Genomic DNA, 20997 nt, shown 5'->3' on the forward strand with positions numbered 1-20997 from the left:
CAGATTATAAACCTAAGAAGCCCACAGCATGTTTCATATGCCATAAGACACTCACATTTTGTCCTGTAATGTGGTTGTCTGTGAGCTTTTAAAAAGAATATATTCTCTTAGGAGGACAAAAAATGAACATCTGGATCCATTCCTATTAATTCTTACAGTGAGGGTCTTGTTAAGACAAGGTACTATATTCTGTTTGATTCATTCTTGCTCCCAAATAGTTAACTTTGTAACCCACACAGCAACTGGCCTGCACCTTGCACATTTTAGATGCCCCATAAACAGCAGATATCTCCCCTGATGAAAGGTGAGATTACCATTTTTGCAGCCTTCTCAGAGCCCTCAATTATTGAATTACTACACTAGTTTAAATTCTTAAGCAAATATAGGGACTGCATCCTTCATTGTGACTTCAACTTTGAAGAACTTCTCCATAGCAAATGTTCTTTTGATGCTTACTCTATACAGAGTGAATCACACTGCCTTAGTGGATGGCACTATCACATTTAAGCCTCAGAATCCTTTGAGGTAAGCACTATCATTGGGACCATTTTATTGATGAAGAAAACTGAGGCTTAAATATTTGGCATTTTGCTAGATTGCAAGATAGAAGTAACTAAGGCCGGTTTCCAACCCAAGCCTGGTTTCCAAAACTGAATGATTAACCCCTGAACTGATGCGTTCTGTCCTGTAGCCCACCTGCCTTTGAGGAGTGGGGTGCAGTCAGGTATGCCTGCATGAAAAGTAAGTTGGCAAATCCCTCTGGACTCATAGTTTCCACCACGGGATGAGCTCGGGGGGCGTCTTGTCTACGAGTTTTGGCTACGCTGGACAGCCCGCTTCCATTTGCCCCGCCTGACTGGGCTTACTCCTCCCTCGCAGCACGGGGGCGAACAGGGGCTCCGCGGTGGCCAGTGGCAGTGCGGGGTGGGGGTCAGAGTCCGCTCTCCGGGGAGGGGCTCGGCGCGTGGCCACGCGCAGGGAGGAGACCTTCCAGGCGCTGTCAGCCGGAGGAGGAGGGCGGCGCGAGTTAGAGCGCGTGGGAGCGCGGAGGCCGGAGACGGGGAGGGGAGAGCGAGCCCGGAGACGGAGGGAGGCGCGCGGAGCCGGCACCGCGGATCCAGCCCGGCCGTGGGCGCCGTGCGCTGAGGCGAGGCAGCAGCGCGGCCGCGCCCCTGGCCCAGCTCGCGGGCCGCCCAGCCCCGCTCCCGCCCGCGGCTGCCAGGGCTCCCGAGGATGGAGGATTCCCGGGAGACGTCGCCGTCCTCCAACAATTCCTCGGAGGAGCTGAGCTCTTCCCTGCAGCTGTCCAAGGGCATGTCGATCTTCCTCGACGTAAGTAGCGAGGGAAGAAGTTCGATCTGTGGACCCCCGGCGTCTGTTCCAGTCCCCGGCAGGAGGGGGTGGCCCTGGTGCTGATCAGTGGGTTTGGCCCCCAGAAGACCGGAGAGAACTCCTCTCCCGCTGTCAGTCCACCAAAGCAAATGCCGAAAAAATGACCGGCACTCAACTTGTACCCAGGGCTGCACACCTGCAGCTCGGGGCTTAGCAACCCTTAACGAATTCCAAAGTTAAATTTTCCTAACAGCCTGCGTTTTGATAGGGGCTGGTTGGTAATAAAACAGTCTCGGAATAAGGCGATGTTAAAGGGGCCTCAGGGGGAGGGCGAACACTGACCCAATTCCTGTCTAATCTGCCCATTTGCAACCCTGAACTCGCTAATGCCCTAGGGCTGTCGGGCAAGCAGTGGAGATGGCCATGCGGCGCCATCCTCCCCCGTCCCCCAGGAAAACAACTGCTTTGAAAACACATTTGTTTGTCTTTTTACAGAGGTAGCCGAGATTCCTTTGATGATGATTCTTTTTTTCACTGCCACCTCCTATTATTCCGTTTTTCTTCCCTGTTACTCGCCTCCTTGTGCCTCTCCCCGTGGTCATTACTATTATTGTCATCATCGGTTCTGGCTTTGGACTGTCCTCCTGTCGGTCCTCCCCCTCACTTCGGTATTGATCTCTTCCTCCATTTCTCTGATATGATGATCATTCTTTTCATTCCTTCTTTGACTTTCTCTGTTATTTTTCTGCCCTCATGCTGTGGTTACTGCCTTGATAGCATTTTATTTATTTATTTCTCAATTTTGCTTTATCTCCCTTCTTGCTGTTTGTTTTTTTTTGGGTTTTTTTTGTTTGTTTGTTTTTTGTTTTCACTCTGTTGCCAGCTCTTTCCTCTGCCTGTAGGGTTGGTGGTTTTCCTGCCCCCCTCAGTCGCCTTGTCAAGCTCCCAGCTCTCCCAGACCCTCCGCTGTGACACTCATGCTGTCCCTCGAGGTAGATTCTGGCTCAGCAGAGACAGTTATGGCAGCTGCTTGCTTAGGCATGGCAGAAAATGGACAGAGGGCATTGAGGAGGACCATGTGCTGTCTCTACCCTTCTCTCAGTTATCACTTCTGATTAAAATAGAAGTGAAGGGGGACAGGGGTCAAATACATGTATTGTGGAGCAATGAAAATAGGAGGAAATAAAATTGTTCGTATCACAGTGGTGAGGAAGAGATAATGAAGATAAGCGGGGGAGGGGCGTGTCAGTGAGGAGCCCTCCCAGGTTTATTTTGAGTGGATTAGCTGGAATCTTTTAACTGGGAGAGAAACTCCTATTGCTAACTAAACCTGGTCTAAGGCAAATGGTATAGATAAGGTTCAACTGTGTCTACACCTGGGGATGCAGGCATTCGGGGCTGGCCTTCTTCCCAGCAAAACATGAGTGTCTGATACCCATTCCTTCACTCAATAGGATATTTCTTCATGAGAGCGCATCTCTGCTTGGCTTTGGGTCAGATAATGTTATTGGGGCTAATGGTGTAGCTGTTAGATGTTTTTCCTTGTAAGTCCTGTCATTCAGGGCCATAAGCCCTTGAGGAGCTGAGCTGAGAGAAGGAGGAGGCACACAGCACACCTGGGAAGGAAACCCTCAGGGGTAGTCAGGGCCCCGGAAAACCGGGTCTGTTTCGAGGTGAATGGCTAAGCTGCTATGAAGCTTAGTCAAAGAAGGAGGGCAAGCGGGGAGTTTCCATTCATTCTGACCTGATCTTCACTTTATCCACCAAGGATATCAAGTGTTGCCCTGTGACTTTTTAAAAGCAGTAAATAAATCCTTGTATACTGTGGACATAAATGGGTTGAGCTATATAAATGGAAGTCATCCTCACTGATACATACACCAGTCTTGGTCTAAGAGTTCAAACTGTTATTTTAAAAAAAAAGAAAAAAGGGTAATTCAAAAATTATTCATTATAATATATGCACGATTGTTCCCAAGTTCTGCAAATAAACAACATCAGGTCCCTGTCATGAAGGAATGTGTCCTCTCTGAATAGAACACCCTTACCTTCTATTTCTAGAATGTAACAATAAAAATATAAAGCTGATTTCACATGAGAGGTGTTGACATCCTTGTTTGCCAGGAAAATGCCAGAATCTGTTAAAAAAAAAACAACAACAACAAAACCCTGCCATTGGATTTTATCTCAAATAGAAAAGATTTTGTTTACACTTTTCTTTGAGATATTTTGTGAAAAATCCAGCACTCTGGTGAAATATGTGATCTGAAAAAGGATTTGTTACTTGGGGATTTTTGAATTATTCATTCCTGAATCATGTTGCTTTTAGCAAAAACAAAATGTGAAATATAAATGCATAATTTATTTGATTAATTTTAACATTCTAGTAGCATTGCTAAGAAAAATTGTTTTTTAAATTCTATTTAGATTATAATAAGTAGGTGATAGATATTCCCTCATCCAAAGAGAAACAGAAATGAAGCCAATTAGAGGCTTCTGCATCACACAGATGAATTTCCAACTCTGAGGAAAACTCTGATTTCCCGTGTTTATATTCCAGTGCTACTGGAATAGTCAATCCTCTAAGAAAGGATTTACACTGCTTCTGAAGGTATTGTTAATTCCATGACTAGATATGTCCAGCTGGTGGTAAATAGCCATAGACCACAAAATCAGAGAGAGATTTATTGCACCTGTTGTGTTTTGCTTTCTTTTCCTTTTCTCTGAACTAACAATAATGATCAGTATGATAATTAATTCTAAAGGTTGCTGTATTAAATGAGAATTCATAGCATAGAAAACTGGGGGCAAAAAAGGAAATGTTCTATATAAATTTGAACTGTTACTGTTACATCAGTGTTGTAAGCTAAATGCCTAAAAAAACAGTGGCCAAGTCCACAAACTAACAGAGAGGCTATTTCCTTATAAATCTGATTTACATGACTTTCTTTCTAAAAAATGACAGAATTCAGTATCAGGTCATCATAAATATTCCTGAATACACGTTGGGGGGCTTAGCAGCCTCTGTGCTGTTCTGAGGCAGGAGCCCTGAGGCAGGCACAGTGCATTTGCCTTGGGCCCACCTACCCCCACAGGATGGGCTGAGCTGGCACACGTCCACGCAGCAGCACAGAAAGAGTGGGACAATGACAGCCGTTTCCCTTCCTACACCAGCGCTGTATCTTGTCCCAGCTTATTTCATTCCAGGTAACAGACAATAAACTCTCATTCAGAATACTAGCCTTGCTAACATGTAGGCCCTCTTTTGAATCATTACATTAATCATCTCTGCTGCTGTGCAAAGAGAGAAGAACCTTCAAAGCATCCCCCAAAACAAGATAAACCTCAAATGAGGTTATTTGCACCATCATCCACTCGATGCCACTGTCCAAGCCCAGTTTTCCTTTGACTTTTAATGGAAAGGAAGTGATCTTTCCTCACTTCACTGGTTGGGCAGATGTGGGGCTGAAAGGTCGTGAAGGAGAAAGATAATTTGACTATTTATCTTCCCTTCTTTACCCCAACCATGCATGCACATCTGTGTATACCCTGAATAAAAGGCACAGTGCCCAGATGGCCAGGGACTTGGGGAAATGAATAAGTTTCCCTTTGCAAAGATACTTAATTCCAATGCGACACACACACACACACACACACACACACACACACACACACACACACTCATCTGTATCAGAGATGAGATGAGACAGGCAGAGGACATCAGAGCAGAAACAACTTTCCGGGTAAAATGGTTCTGTGACTGAATTCTGTTACAGACAATATACCCCCTATCTTGCCTAGTGCACAATTGATAATTTGAGTGAGACTGCCCAGTTGGGAAAATGGTAATTAACCCCATCCTCACCTACCCTAATTGGCAAGGCAAATGTCACTCTATTACTTTCAAAAACCAGAAGAAATAGGGAAAACTGAATTTCACTGTTATCATATGTTAAAAATTGTTTTTCCTCACAAGGCCTACCCTAGGCAAAATTAAGAAGATGACTTCTCACTGGGTCATTAGATATATTCTAAGTACCTTTTCTCCCTCCAACTTTCCATGCCTACTTCCCAGCATCCTTTCTCATGGTGACTGGGGGACTGGTAGCAAAACAACTTGCTGCTTTTCAAGGCCTACACACTATGACTCACCCACTAGGTTTTCCCTTCTAGATGATACTCCATATTGTGGATGAGTCTCAACTTCCCACTCTGCACCCCACTTTCTCAGTAATCCATTAAGTGACTTACTAGTTTAACCTGGTACATGGTAGGAGATACTTAGCAAATCTTCAGTAAATGGTATTTGTCCCTTTTTTAGGCCTCCAAGATAACGTTTGCATTGTAACATCTGCCTTCCATAACTTCAAGTGAAAAATGAGGACTTTCAATCAAGGCCATTAAAGAATACCTTTTAGGGTAAAGGATGCTATTTCATAATTCTTAAATTGTTGGAAAGATGTAGCACCACCCACATTTAAGTGTAACCATAATACTGAGATTTATTTACTATCTATCTTATGATAGAAACCAGTGAGATTAGCCAATCCACATTACTATGGTAGCATAATGTAGCAAACTCAGTTCTCATCTGCATTACATTTTTTATTAGTCTGTGGGCTCAGAGGCAAAATATGCAGTAGAGATAGTTCTGTTTATATTTAATTACAAAGAACTATCTGAATAACAAAAGCCACTGTCTTAATTTCATCTCTCGGAGGCTGAATGCCATTTAAGATAGTCCCTTATGAAATGAAATGACAGAGAAATACTGGGTCCAAGTCTCTGGTGTGTGGTTATTCCTATTCTAGTCACTTCAAACTCATAAGGACACAACAGAGCTTGAAATAGAATCTTAGAGTATATCAGAGGTAAGAAATAGGCTGCATTTCATGTCTCTCCCTCAGCTGAGGCTTCAAAGTTTCAGAGGAGAAACTGACCATGACGGGGAGAAGAACCTCCAAAATCTGCACTAGAAATTACCTCTGTGGTGTAAAAAGAATTTGTGTCTCATTTTGCTGTAAGCATAGAAGCTCTTACTATTGAAAGCAGTCATTTCATAATAATTAAATGAATTTAGCTTAAAAAGGGGAACCAACTTCTTATGTACACAAGTCGACATGATACATGCTTGTTGGAAATTTTTATAGATGACATTTTTAGTAGTACTAGTAGTATTTTCTAATAAAAATTTATTAGTGATTAGATTTATCCATACTTCATCTCTACAAAGTCAACAGAAGGAAAAGAGGGTAATACTGCTGTAGAAAACAGAGAATTTTGGTAATAAAAACTATTGCTCATGTTTCAAGCTGGCCACCAAGAAGTGATGACTTAAATATAAGAGTATCTCGGGTTACTTAACCACAGCTACAAATTGCTCAAAAAAATGCTCCTCAGGTGCCCCTTTTCCATGATTCAAGGTTGTGAATATCTTTTTTCAATAGGATAAAGGGACATTTTCTTTGGTACTGTATGTAACACAGCTGTCTATTAATAAGACTTTTTTTCTATCAGCATATAGTATCAAGATTGATTTGATTGTTGCTGACAGAAAAACTAACCAGAACTATCTTAAGATTTAAAGAAATAATAATTGCTGGCTCCTGTAATGAAAAGCAGAGATCATCTTGTCAGGACAGCTTCATCAGAAACTCAGGGAGTGTCATCGGGTTCCAGTTAGTCACAGTTTCAGGACACTGCTTTCTTGAGTACTGGCTATTTCCAGGTTACATAGTGTGTCAATTTCCTAGGGGTGCCATAATAATGTCCTACATACAGGGTGACTTAAACAACAAAATGTTTTCTCTCAGTTCTGGAGGCTCGAGGGGTGAAATCAAGGTGTGGGCAGGACCGCACGCCTTCCAGAGGCTCTAGGGGAGAATCTACAGCCTCTCTTCAAGCATCTGGTGCTGGCCTACAGCCCTTTGCCTGCCACAGCTTGAAGCCGCATCACTCCATCGTCATACATCCTCTGTGTGTCTCTGCATCTCTTAATCTCTCTCTTCTTATAAAGTCACCAGTCATTGAATTTAGGGTCCGTCCCAATCGAGTAAGACCTTATCTCAATTTAATTAACTCATCAGAGACTGTTTCCAAACAAGGTCACCTCCACGGTTACTGGGGGGGGGGGGGGTTAAAACTTTAGCATTTGTTTGGTGGCAACATGTTTAGCACATGATGCATTTGATAACAGAAAGGCTGACAGCAGCTGCTTACCTGTATCTCCCCAGGTTCAAAGTCAGCAGAAGAGAAAGTGTGTCTCTCTTGACAATTCAAGCAAAACCAAGGTCTACTATTCACTAGCCTTCCTGTGCTCATGCCCAAGTGGCCACTGTGGCCAGAGCAATGAGACACCACTTTGTCAGGCCTGAGTGCTCTGCCCAGCCCTGAAGCACATGGGCTGAGGGTGGAGGAAAGATTGGTTTCCCAGAAGAAAATTTGGAAACCATTATCAAAGATACCCCATGGCTAAGCAGTTCACATCCCTCCAAGACAATTTAAAATGGGTCCAGGATAATAGAATTACATGGAAGTAAAATAAAGTATAGTATAGACACATTAGCTCTACTTATCCATAATTTGTTATTTTTTGCTTTTTCCCAGTTTTATTGAGATGTGTTTGACTTACATTAAGTTGCACATATTTAAAGTGGAAAGCTGATTTTTTACATAAGTACACCCCTATGAAACCATTACTACAGTCGAAATAATAAGTACATTTACTGCTCCTGAAAGTTTTCTCAGGTCCTTTTATAATCCAGCCCTCCCTGCCCTGTTCATTCTTATGTGTCCCTTAATCTGCTTTCTGTTACTGTAGATTTGTTTGTGTTTTCTAGAATTTTATATAGATGGAATCATAAGTAGGTATTCTTTTGTGTCCAGGTTTTTTACTCAGCATAATTGCTTTGTGGTCTATTCAAGTTACTGTATGTATCAAGAGTCCATTCCTTTTTTTTTGCACAGTAGTATTCATTTTACAGATATACCTCTACTTGTTTGTCCATTCACTTGTTTATGGACATTTGGGGTGTTTTCTGTTCTGGACTATTATAAAGAAATCTCAATTGGGAAAGCTTTATATAAAATTGGAATTTCTTTTATTATATATTAATAAGGGGTGAATTATGTGTGAGTATAATGTTCACTACAATACTTAGAAAAAAATGGTGATACATTTTTTCCTTTGTCTTTTCCAGATACTGAGAAGAGCAGACAAAAATGGTAAGATGAAAAGTCTACAATTTCTGTTTATTAATCTCTTACTTTTTAGATCACCTCATGAAGAACAATGTGGAAGACAGAGGAGAACCCAAGAAATTAATATGTAAAATGTCAGCTACTTGTACTAGAAAGAGTCATAGGCAAGTTCATGGATCCAGATATTCATGAGAATTTGAGTTATTTATATTTGACAAAAAGATGGAATTTATGCCTTCAAAGTGAGGAGCTATCATAGCTCTGGATTTTTTATGCTTTAAATTATTCTAAAATAATAATGGCTTTTAGTCCTTGAGTGTCTACTATGTTCTAGGCATTTGGCCAAGTATTTTTTGTGCATTACGTCTTAGAGTTAATAAGCTACTGATCTGGGACTTGGACCCAAGTCTGTGTGGCACCAAAGTCTGGGTTTTCCACAATGAACCTAAAACTAGCCTTGGGGTCAGCCACTGCACTCTAAGGTGTTTACCTGAAAGCATGCATTGCCAGACACTCATCTCTACTCCACAGCTCTGGGCCACAGCTCCCCCATTTGAAGTTTTTGCACTGTAAGTGATAGTCTGTAGAGACAGAGAAGTAGGAGAAGCTAGAAGGAAAAACTGCTCTGTCAGAGGAACTACGGTTTAAATGATGCCTCCACAAAGTCCAATTGTAAACTGTCATAAGCAGTATCTTTTGACTTCTTTATGCCACTACAAATTTTCTTCATGGAAAACCAAATCAGAGCTTATTGAGTTTTTGCTGCTGCTATAGTATATGTACATAACAGAGCTATATTCCTGGCAGGAGTTTCTTGACAAATATAGGATACAAAGCATCCTTTCATTTTCTCAAAATCCAATTTCTTATCTATGGGGAGGGATTACAGGCAGAATCCAGATTTGACAGATTAAAGACATATGTTGTAGTCTAGATAGCCTTTAGGCAGCCCAATCAAGAAAAGCTTGACTGGCACAATCTAAACAACATAAAACATATTAATCCAAAGAGCAATAAAATAGTGTCCCAAATCTTGATAATACTAACTGTGCATGTCCAAAATATTTTTTGAACTATGTGCAATGATTGATATATTATCAATTCATAGCATTCATAGGGGCTTTTTTTCCCACTTGAACCACTTGATTAATTTTTAAAACAGATGTAAGGATGCTGTCATCTTGTCTTCTTATTCCACTCATCAGCTTTATGCCTGACATCCAGTCCCAGTGATGCCTAAAATACAATCAAATAGTGCCTGTGTCTCTGTGCTACTTGCCCCGTACGTCAGCAGCCATTTCCTGTTGAGAAATGCCTGATTTTCTTCTCTTCCCAAGCTTCTAGTTCTCTCAGGCTGCACTTCCCTTTCCCTGGACTCCAAGGCTTTGATCAAGGGTCTCTATTACCTTTGTCTCCATCACTCTTCTTTCCATCAAAACTTGCCTCTTTGGTGGTCCACTATCAAAATCCATAGCCATAATAAAAAGCACCTGAAAAACCAACTCACATGATGTAATGTATCTTATGATAACCACACATGTTATGCTATATGGAATGGCCATTTGCATGGCAGCCCCATGTGGTCCTGTTCAGCCCATGTTTTCTCACCTGCCTCCTCCCTCCATATGATTCTTCTCACCTCCTTGATGTTTGTCCTAATCCGGATCTGAATGTGCTGTCAGAATTACGTGCCTTCTGCTCTTATTCCCACAGTCTTTACCACACATCCTTCTCTGCAGCCCTCTGAAGCATCACTCCATCCATCACACTTCTGTGGTGGTGTCCCTGCTTTTACCTCTACCTGGTCTAACTTTTCCATTCTTTGCTAGCATGGTAACTCACATGCATTACTTACGTTCCTGCTTAAAGCCTCCTTATCTGGAAATCCTTCCCCTGCTCCCTTGGCAGGGCCCTATCCTCTCTGTGTTCTCTATACTTTGGCATGTATTGATTACTGCCTTTTGGTGAGGACTGGAGTTGTTTGCTGGCCATTCTATTTCTCTAAGCCACATATGCCTCTCTAGGGCAAGGAACTTGTCTCATGAATAGACAGTATGTTCATTCAATATTAGGTACTCAGTAGATGTTCATTTAATGAGTTCATAATGATTAAGGTATTCTGCTCCATTATCCATCTTCCTTCCATCTGTCCACTCTTTCCTCTGCTTTTCATCCTGCTTTGCACATTCTCAGTGTAAAGTGAGGGGGATCTGCATTTAAATCTCAGCTGTGCCACCTAGTAGCTTTGTGGGTTTAAGTAATAAACCCTGCACCCTCATCTTTCTCATCTATAAAATAGAGATAACATCTACCTGTGTCATAGGGTTATTATAAATAATAAATGAGATAACATATGTGAAGTCCCCAGGGCAGTACATGGCATGTAGTAAGAATTTATACCTGCTCATTTTACTGCTATTATTATGATTAATATTATTAGTATTACTACTGAAACCTTGAACAGTTTTTGTGTTGTGGTTCCTTGGCTATCAAAGACACCTGGTGACATTCTAGTCATTTCTTTTTCAGTAGAGGCTAGTGGAAAAAAAGGCTATTTGCCATACTGTACACAAAAATGATAATAGTAATCTACTGTAAATGAGAAAATACCAGCATGAAAAGAATCTTTCTGTACCATGTGTTCATCACATTTTGTATTTGCAAATAAACAGCTGCTACATGCACTTGATCTCTGGATAACAGATCCTCATATGATAGAATCCCTTATGGGCTGCATAATTTGTGATGGAATAACAAAAAAGGAATAAGAGGTGGTAAGCAGTATGATAGTTAGTCTGCCAGCATACAGATTTAACTTTTAGAATCTATCTGACATGAAAGAGAAGCAACTAGAGAAATGGGGAAAAATACATGATTAGTGACTAGCTAAAAAAATGGTCTCTTGGAGAGATATTTTTGGTTTTCATTGTTTTCAAATCATAGACTAGAATCTTAGACATAAAGGTGAACCTCAAATAGAATTGCTTAGGAGAGATGTGAGTGGTTTGATCTAAAGAGCCAAAATTAAACCCAGAAATTCAAAACTCTTGAGAAATCTTACTTATAGGCAGGCTGAATGAAAATGGAAATGATACATGGGTATTTGTAAAATTTGCAAAAAGATGTTTTTTAACCTTAGGCAAATGAAAAGACTTTTAGTATCTGCTGATGTACACTTGCTAAGATCTGCTGCCATTCTCAATCAGCAAATAAGTAGGCTACATGGGTAGTATTTTTGATCCCAATGTAATGACTAATCTCTGTGAAAGATCATTATAGTTCTCCATAGCCTTTAATCCATTCTAGCAGCCTGAATTGTAAATTGGCACAACTGCTGTGGAAAGCAGTATGGAGGTTCCTCAAAAACTAAACATAGAAATATCATTTGATCTAGTAATTCCACTTCTATGAATTTACCCAAAGAAAACAAAATCCCTGATTTGAAAAGATATATGAACCCCTATGTTTATCACCACACTGTTTGCAATAGCCAAGATATGGAAGCAACCTATGTCTCCATCAATAGATGAATGGATAAAGAAGATGTGGTGTGCACACTGCAAGAAAGGACTAGCTGTTACCAAAGGGAAGGGAATGGGGAGGGTGGGTAAGGGGGGAGGAGAAGGGGATTTGGGGCATTATGATTAGCACCCATGATGTAAGGGGGTCACGGGGAAGACAGTGTAGCACAGAGAAGACAAGTAGTGAGTCTACAGCATCTTACTACACTGATGGACAGTGACTACAATGGGTTGTGGGGGAGGAAGACTTGATAATATGGGTGAATGTAGTAACCACAATGTTGCTCATGGGAAACCTTCATAAGATTGTATATCAATGATACCTTAATAAAAATAAAAAAAATGAGATGGTATGTATACACAATGGAATATTATTCAGCCATAAAAAGAAAAGAAATCCTCCCATTTGCAACTACATGGATGGATCTAGAGGGTGTCATGCTCAGTGAAATAAGCCAGAGAAGGACAAATACCATATGATTTCACTTATTTGTAGAATATAAAAACAAAGCAAAACAGAAAGAACAAAATAGCAGGAGACTCATAGACACCGAGAAGGGACCAATGGTTACCAACAGGGAGGGGTTGGGGCTGGTGGTGGAGAAGGGTGGAAGGGGTATAAGGGGGCACAATAATTCACAATACAATATAAGTTGATCATGGGACAATAGGACAGCATGGAGAATATAGTCAATGATTCTGTACATTTTTCTACATTGATAGTAACCACACTAGAGGGGGTGAGGTTTTAATAATATGGGTAATTGTTGAACCACTGTGTTGTACATTTGAAACCAATATAAACTTGTATATCAATGATAGTTCAATTTTTTAAAAAGCCACTCATTTAGTAAATGTTTGTTAAATTTTGCCTGTAGAAATGCTGTGTAAGTTGTAAAATGATAACCAAACACAAGATATTGTTCCTTTTCAGCAGAAGGTGAGGACCATCTTATTCTTTTGGCATCCAACATTGTAGATGCCTGTAGCACCTGCTGGGCTGCCAGTGGCAGAGAGAACAGCTATGTACAAAGTACTGCATAGGCTTTAGGGGCCTAGTTGCCAGTTTTTGAAAGAAGGAAGAAACACTGATTTAATGAGTGCCTGCTATGTATTTATCCACTGTCCTTTCTGTCTGCCTTAATCACACTGTACGCCAGACTTTGGCACCTGATGCATACTGTATTCCATCATATCTAAGCCACCTTCAGTTGTCAAGGGCACCATTATTTTATGTACCACTAAGAAAAAAGAACTCTGAGGATTAAACTATGATATCTGCAGTAGTAAAATTCATCCCAATTTAAGAGATGCTAAAATGTGAAAAAATGTGTATTTTATAATCAACAAAATACAGACTTCAATAAACATTTTCTTATTGAAAAGAAAAAAAAGAAACTACCACAGCCACTTTAGCCTTCAGCAGTCACCACCCTGATCAGTCAGTGGCCATCAACATCAATACAAGACCTTCTACCAAGAAAAATAGTCACTGAAAGCTCAGATAATGGTTGGCATTTTTTAGCAATAAATATTTTTTAGTTAAGGTATGTACATTGTTTTTTAGCCATAATGCTATTGCATACTCAACAGTCTAAAGTATAGTGTAAACATAACTTTTATGTTCACTGGGAAACTGAAAAATTCATTTGGTTCACTTTGTTGCTGTGGCTAGAGCCAAACCTGCAGTATCTCCAGAGTAGACCTGTATTTGTCTTTCTCTGATTTATTTCACTTAGTATAATACCCTCAAGGTCCAACCATGTTGTCATAAATGACAAGATTTAATTCTTATTTATGACTAAATAGTATTCTATCGAATATGGATACTATATCCTCTTTATCAATTTAGCTATAGTAGGCACTTAAGTTGTTTCCATATCTAAGCTATTATATATAATGTTGCAATGAACATGGGGTGCATATATCTGTTCAAATTGTTTGTTTTCTTTGGATAAATACCTGAATAAATTGCTGTGTCATATGGTAGTTTTAATTTTTTGAGGAATCTTCAACTGTTTTCCATTCCCACCCGCAAGGCCCGAGGGTTCCCATTTCTCTGCATCCTCACCAACATTTGTTATTTCATGTTAACAGCCATTCTGACTGGTGTGAGGTGATACCTCATTGTGGTTTTGATTTGCATTTCCCTGATGATTAGCACTGTTGAGCACCTTTTCGTGTGCCTGTTGGCCAGCTACATGCCTTCTTTGGAAAAATGAAGACCCATTTTTAAATCAAATTGTTTTGTGGTGTTGACTTGTATGAGTTCTTTACAGATACTAACCCCTTATCATCAGGTGCCTGGTTTACGAGTATCTTTCCCCTCAGTAGGAAGCCTTTTCATTTTGTTGATGGTTCCTTTTGCTCTGAGGAAACTCTTTACTTGATATTGTCCCATTTGTTTATTTTTCCTTTCGTTACCCTTGCCTTTGGAGTCACGTCCAAAACTCATCGCCAAGACTGATACCAAGTAACTCAGACCTATGTTTTCTTCTGGGAGTTTTATTGTTTCAGGTCTTAAATTCAAATCCTTAATCCATTTGGGTTAATTTTTGTGTATGCTATAAGGTAAGGGTCAAGTTTCATTCTTTTGTATCTGCCTGTCTGCTTCTGTCAACCCCATTTATTGAAGAGACTATCCTTTCCCCACTGAGTATTCTGGACTCCTCTGTTGTGAATTAATGAACAGTATATGCATGGGTTTATTTCCAGACACTCTATTCTGTTCTGTTCATCTGTATGTCTGTTTTCATACCAATACTCTGCTATTATAATTACAGCTTTGTTATATAGTTTAAAACCAGGGAGCATGATGCTTCCCCCTTTGTTCTTCTTACTCAAGATTGCTCTGGCCATTTGTGGTCTTTCATAGTTTGATACAAATATTAGGATCTTTTTTCCATTTCTGAAAAATACCATAGGAATTTTGATAGTGATTGCATTGAATCTGTAGATAGATTTGGGTAATACAGACATTTTAATAATATTAATTCTTCAAATACATGACTTACAGGATAGTTTCTTAAAAATAAGATGACAGCAAAGTTTGCTGCCTCATTTGGTTCTTCCTTTCATGAATGATTTCTGTGTAGCATGTAATGCATTTTACACACAGTAAAACTTCTTTCAAAATTGAAGTCAGTCCTCTCAAATCCTGCTGTATATGTACATATGTATATACTTCCATCTGTACATTCATAAGTATAATTAGTTATATCCTGAGTTTGCAAAGATCTTGAATATTATGTTCTGTTCCACTAATCCACAGTAGTTTTATTGATTTAATGCACTAAATACTTCCTTAGTAATCTGAAGGAATTTTGACTTTGAATGACGAATCTGTTTCAAGACAATAATTTTGGCATTAAAAACCCCAGTATTAAAACAGTTGATATTGTATTTGCATATTTGGAAGTATTTTAAAGACTTCTCTGGGTCATTATATAACCAGTATTAACAAATAAAGTGAGAATTGATGACAGCCTTTAATTTTTTTGCCTTAATTTGATTTATTCAATTAATATGTAAAAATATGACCAGAGGTACTGGTATAAAATGCAGGTTTGGTAAGTATTTTTCCTGAAGACAGAGAACCTTTCAGAGTACTGTCCAGAGGTCCGTGATTCTGTCTCCTGAGTCCTGATAAGAGGATGTGAGCTACTTTGTCTTGTCACCACCAGCCCCCGACTGAGCTCCACAGCCCCTCTGATCTTCTAACCAGGGATCCTAGCTCTAAGTAAGAATGAAAAAATTAAGGGCTGGGCCCAGGAAAACAGGACTATTAGCAGAAGGCTGATTTTTGTCTCATAATTTCTCACTTTTTTTTTCAAACCATTTGGGAAAATCAGTGAAACTGAGAATCAGGTAACTGAGAGAGCAGTAGGGATCAGAGAGAGCACTAAACTCAGGTTTACTGTCAGGCTCATGCAAACTTGCAGACTCTTCAACAATACACTGAAAGTCAAAGCAATCTAGTATGAGTGATTCATTAAAAAAAAAACAATCTCATGTCCTAAAAATGAACCTATTGGGGGAAGTGGATCACTGAGCAGAGCAATAAATATGTGGGTGTGCATGAGGGCAAGTTTTGACTATACTAATTTTTAAACAAAATAACTAAAAACAAATTTTCTATTTCCATAGTGGGTTTTTTTTCCTAAAATGTAAAGCAGTTTCACGCTCACAAATGTGTTGCTTTTCTGGCAAAAGCAGAAAACTGTGAAAATTCTTATTTTTACATAGCTGAGCTAATCAGCTGTCACAGAAGAAACAAACAAAAAATTTAGGTTCCAATTACTGAGCCCATGATAGGACTGCCACAGGCAGCCAGAGGCTCAGAAGACAGACTCAGGTCTGATTCCAGGTCCTGCTGCATGTAGAGCAGGGTCTACCCTAAAAAGTGGTAGCTCCCTAAGCACTGCTTTAATCCAGATCTGTGGGTTAGCAGCTCAACATTCCTTTCCCTTTCTGTTTTACAGTATAATCATTTCCTTTCCACCATCCCTATCTGGGACCTATATAGCACTATGGCTAAGCTATGGCTTTGCAGTCAGATTTCCTGGGTTCAAATCCCTATTCTACTTCTCTGTGATCTGGGAAGTTATTTACAACTGTAAAGTAGAGATGAAGACAGTACTTTTCTCACAGGTTTGTTGGCAAATTAAATGAGATGATACAAATTTCTTAGAAAGGTCCCTAGCCCTTGAGACATTCTTAATAAGTGTTTTACATTTTCATTTTTTTTCCTAATGCTTATTTTTGTGTGGTGAGACTATCCATCTCAATGTCTCACCCACCCTCCCCCTAGTGCTGAATCCTACCTGGCAGTTGGCAGTGCCAGATGGCCTGTCCATGACGACCTCACTAAGGCCTCTGAGCTACCCTGCTGCCTGTCTTGCGTTGCCTTGGTGATTTAGCTTTTCCTATTGTTTGCAGAGCAGTAATCTGAGCATAATTTCTCACGTGTGCTTGGAGTTGACCCTATATGCCTAAGACACTCTTTGAGTTCTATACTCCACAGTGAAAAACTAAAGAAACTGAATTCAACTTTAGTTATGATTTTTAAATAAACTAATTAAAGAAATGGGAAAAATGAAATATGTATGATACATTTAGTATCAAAAGCTCTCCTGGATATAAAAAATGTTGCAATGCTGAATTATGTCAACTATGTCTTCATGGTGTCAAAATAACCAGTAGATTAGCATATTCTTTTAGAACTAGTAACATTTGGATTTTATTTTCCACAAAAATAGTTCAACTGGTCATTTTATTAAGACTGATGAGGTCTATACATAGTGTAAGGTTTGTAGTTAGATCTTAAATTCTTGAGCATATTGTCAAGTGGAAGGTACTTTAACTGTGTTATTTCACTTAATCATCACGACAGCCCCATAAGCCAAGCAAAAAGGCTTAAACACCTATCTTAAGTTACACGTTCCTCTCTTCCTCCACTTTTCTTCTATTTATTCAACTACTACAAGGCAATGCTATTTTCCAGAGCCTCTGTTAGGCAGTAATGATACTAAAATAAATAAGGCTAAATTAAAGTCAGTACTACACACACACACATACACACACACACACACACACACACACACACACACACACACACACGCGCGCGCGCACAATACAGGGAATGAATGGAATTCAGTTAAAGTCCAAATTCTTAAGCAGGAGATATACATGAATTCAAAAACATACACTGTAGTAAGTGCTATACTATAAATCTACACTATATTCCGTATCGGAATACTCTTTCTGTAGTGTAAAACCAATCCCATCACTTCTCAGTTCAGAATCCTTAATTTGTTGCCCATTGCCTCCAGGGTAAAATCCAGACTCCTGAGCAGGGTGTTACCTGCACAGCCTCCTCTGCCCCCTCTTCTCAGAAGGACACATCTCCAATTGCCCTGGCCCTCAGTGTCTGCATGCACAGCTTCCTCTGCTGAGTGGCCTTCATCCTTCCGGTTTCAGCCCAAGTTTATTCCTCCTCTGAAGCCTCCTGTGACTTCGGTTTGGCAGAGAAATGTCTTGGGAGCCAGGGCTTGATTTGTAAACTAGTTCTGTCCATTCAAGCCGTGTAACTTAAGATAGGTGTTTAAGCCTTTTTACTTGGCTTATGGGGCTGTCGTGATGATTAAGTGAAATAACACAATTAAAGTACCTTTCACTTGACAATATGCTCAATAAATACTCTGTTTGCCTGACTACCCACCGTTCTCTGGTCTATAGTTTCATAGCAATTTTTATATGATACCACTTATCACATTGTACTAAACAGTTTGTGGGTATGTTCCCAAACCCCCTGCTAGACTGCAAGCTCTTTGAGGGCAGGAACCATACATCTTTGTATATCTAGTGATTAGTATAATGCTTGATTCATGGTAAATGTTTAATAAACATTAATGAATTTCTGAGTGACCATAGAAGATAAATCTAATTTTGCTGGGGGTGTTGGGGAAGCCTCCTCTTGAGTTGTAATTCATCCAGGTAAGTGTGGGTTAGGTGGAGGGCAGGTCGTTCCTGGAAAAGGGAAAAGCAAGCACAAAGGCATGCAACTTGAAGAAATGCATAAGAATTATGAAGCATAATTTCTCAGTTTGTAAAAATATATATTGAATTCCTACTGTGCTCATACCTGAAACCACACTCTCTCCCAGCTCCCTGACCTGCTCTTCTGCAGCAGCCCCCAGCTCAGGAAATGGCACCACCATTCAGCAGTTGTTTCAACCAAAAGTTTCAGAAGGGTCCATGGTTCTTCTCTTTTTCTGATAATTCTCCATGTAATACAATAGCAGAGCCTACTGACTCCACTATTAAAATATCTTAAGAATCAAATCACTTCTCACTATTACCAAATCTCTAACCTAGTTAAAGTCTCCATAATCTTGCACCTACCCCACTACAAAACCCCCTGGATTGAGGCTATTGAAGACTTCAATAAATCCATGGCAAAGAGACAAGAAACTGAATTTGATATTTTTGGATGTATAATTAGCAGAGTTGGTAATTAATTGGAAATGTTTAATGAGAGACATGAAGGTATTTAATGGTACATACTTATGCATGAAGGTGGGATCAGATTTCTATTTTCTGGCTTGGGTAACTGGGTGGATAATGAAATGGTTAAATTCTTTATGTTGAGAGTGTCTTACATGTTAAAAAGTTTAGTGTTTTTATAATACTGGAGACACTTTTATTTATGAGACCTAATTTATGAATATCTATTCCTCTATTAATTAATTATTAATTAATATTAATTAATAAGTGATATTTCTTTTTCCTTAATATTCTAAATCACATGTAAATAGTTTAAATATATAGTTTGTACAGTACTAAGACTTATGGCTATGAGAAAATTGGTTTACACTTAGAAAGAAAATTCTATTACAGTAATAACAGTAAATAACTTAGCAAAGGATTAATGTATGCCAATGGTGTTCTGGGCATAATTTCATTAATCTCCATAATAATCTTACAGGGAAGATAATATCATTATATCAATTTTATTAATAAGTAATCTGAGACATAGATAACTTGCTCAAGGGTACCCACTGAGTAAATATGATCTATATCCAGATTTCTCTCTAACTCAAAATCCTAATACTTAACCTAGGAATGCTTCATTTACTCAGCTCATCCCTGTAGTATGGCTATACTGTTGAAACCTGGAAATATCCATTTTTCCCCATGAATAATGCTGAGTAATTGAATATAAGTTAAAAAAACAAAAACAAAAACAAAAATATGTGGCACTGTTTTGGCAATTATTCTGTTTGAAGGTGGTATAGTATAACAGAGATTTGGAATGAAAAAGGACTACTTTTAATCTAAGTTCTACCATTTGTTCTTTCATTCACTGGCCCACTATTTTATGAGCGCCCTCTATATTCTGTATACAGTGCTAGGTAGTAGGAGTACAAAGATTAAAGAATACATAAGCTTTAGTATACATTTACTAGGATATGGTCTTGGGCAATTAACCTCTCTGAGCTTGTTTCCCCATTTTTAAGGTAGGAATAATAAGAGTTAATTAGCAGGGCTATTGTAAGGAACAAGCAAGGTAAATATATTTAAAGTCCCAAGCAATTTGTTTAGTGTATTGTGCATATTTAAAACATGTCAGTTCCCTCCTGCTTTCATTAATTTCATATAGTTCCTAAAGGTAGGATTTCTTCACTTGTGAGTTAATTATGAAAGGCAGACTATGAACCCTGTGAACCTTTGCAAGATGTTTTGTTACTAGGACAGATTATCTATTTGTGTAATGAAAGTAACTCCCCTTAAATTTTTGCACATAGATCTGGAGAAAACTTAGTCAATCAACTCTAAATCATCTGGGACCTGAGGTGGGAAGGGATATTGGAAACTTCCCCTGGGAGCTTAGCATCTTACTGATAAATGAGTCATAAATACAGAGAAAAAATGAATAATAACATCATCAACAATGCAAGAGGTATCACTAAGCCAAATGAATCAGAGTTCAGAAGAGGAGGAGGTCTCTGGGTGGCGGTGGCCAAGGTAACTTTGTGTAGTAATTGTCTTCAACTGAATCACTAAAGGTGAGTAAAAATTGAGATAGTTAGAAAAAGGAAAGATGGTTATCAATCAGGACTATTCACTTTAAAGTGCCAAAACCGAATTCAGATATGTTTAAGTACAATTGGGAATTTGTTGGCTCTTGCAATGGAAATACGCAGGAAATGGTATGGATTGCGGCACAGTTGTATATGGGTGTGTGGAACTCACTTTGCCTTTCTCTGCCTCCCTTCTTCTCTCTCCACTTTGGTTTTCCTCTCGGTGGTTTTACTTCCAGGTGGGCTTTCTTACCAGGAGATAAACTGGAATGCATCCTACCAGTTCAACAAGTCAGAATAAGAAGATGTCTCTTTTACAATTTTAGCAAAAATCTCAAGATTTTCTCTGATCAACTACAGTC

The 20997-nt window shown here is 39.3% G+C and overlaps 1 protein-coding gene across 1 annotated transcript in view; it reads left to right on the top strand.

Moving 5' to 3' along the window:
- The first annotated feature begins 1028 nt into the window (after window positions 1-1028).
- NECAB1 (N-terminal EF-hand calcium binding protein 1) overlaps window positions 1029-20997 on the top strand; it is a 178845-nt gene continuing 158876 nt past the window's right edge. The window contains exons 1-2 of the mRNA XM_036995811.2: window positions 1029-1332; window positions 8532-8556. Of these exons, the coding sequence (XP_036851706.1) occupies window positions 1234-1332; window positions 8532-8556 (124 nt within the window). The 5' untranslated portion in view covers window positions 1029-1233. The remainder of the gene's footprint in view (window positions 1333-8531; window positions 8557-20997) is intronic.

The sequence above is a fragment of the Manis javanica genome, chromosome 2 (assembly GCF_040802235.1).
Source record: "Manis javanica isolate MJ-LG chromosome 2, MJ_LKY, whole genome shotgun sequence".
NCBI classification, from domain to species: domain Eukaryota; kingdom Metazoa; phylum Chordata; class Mammalia; order Pholidota; family Manidae; genus Manis; species Manis javanica.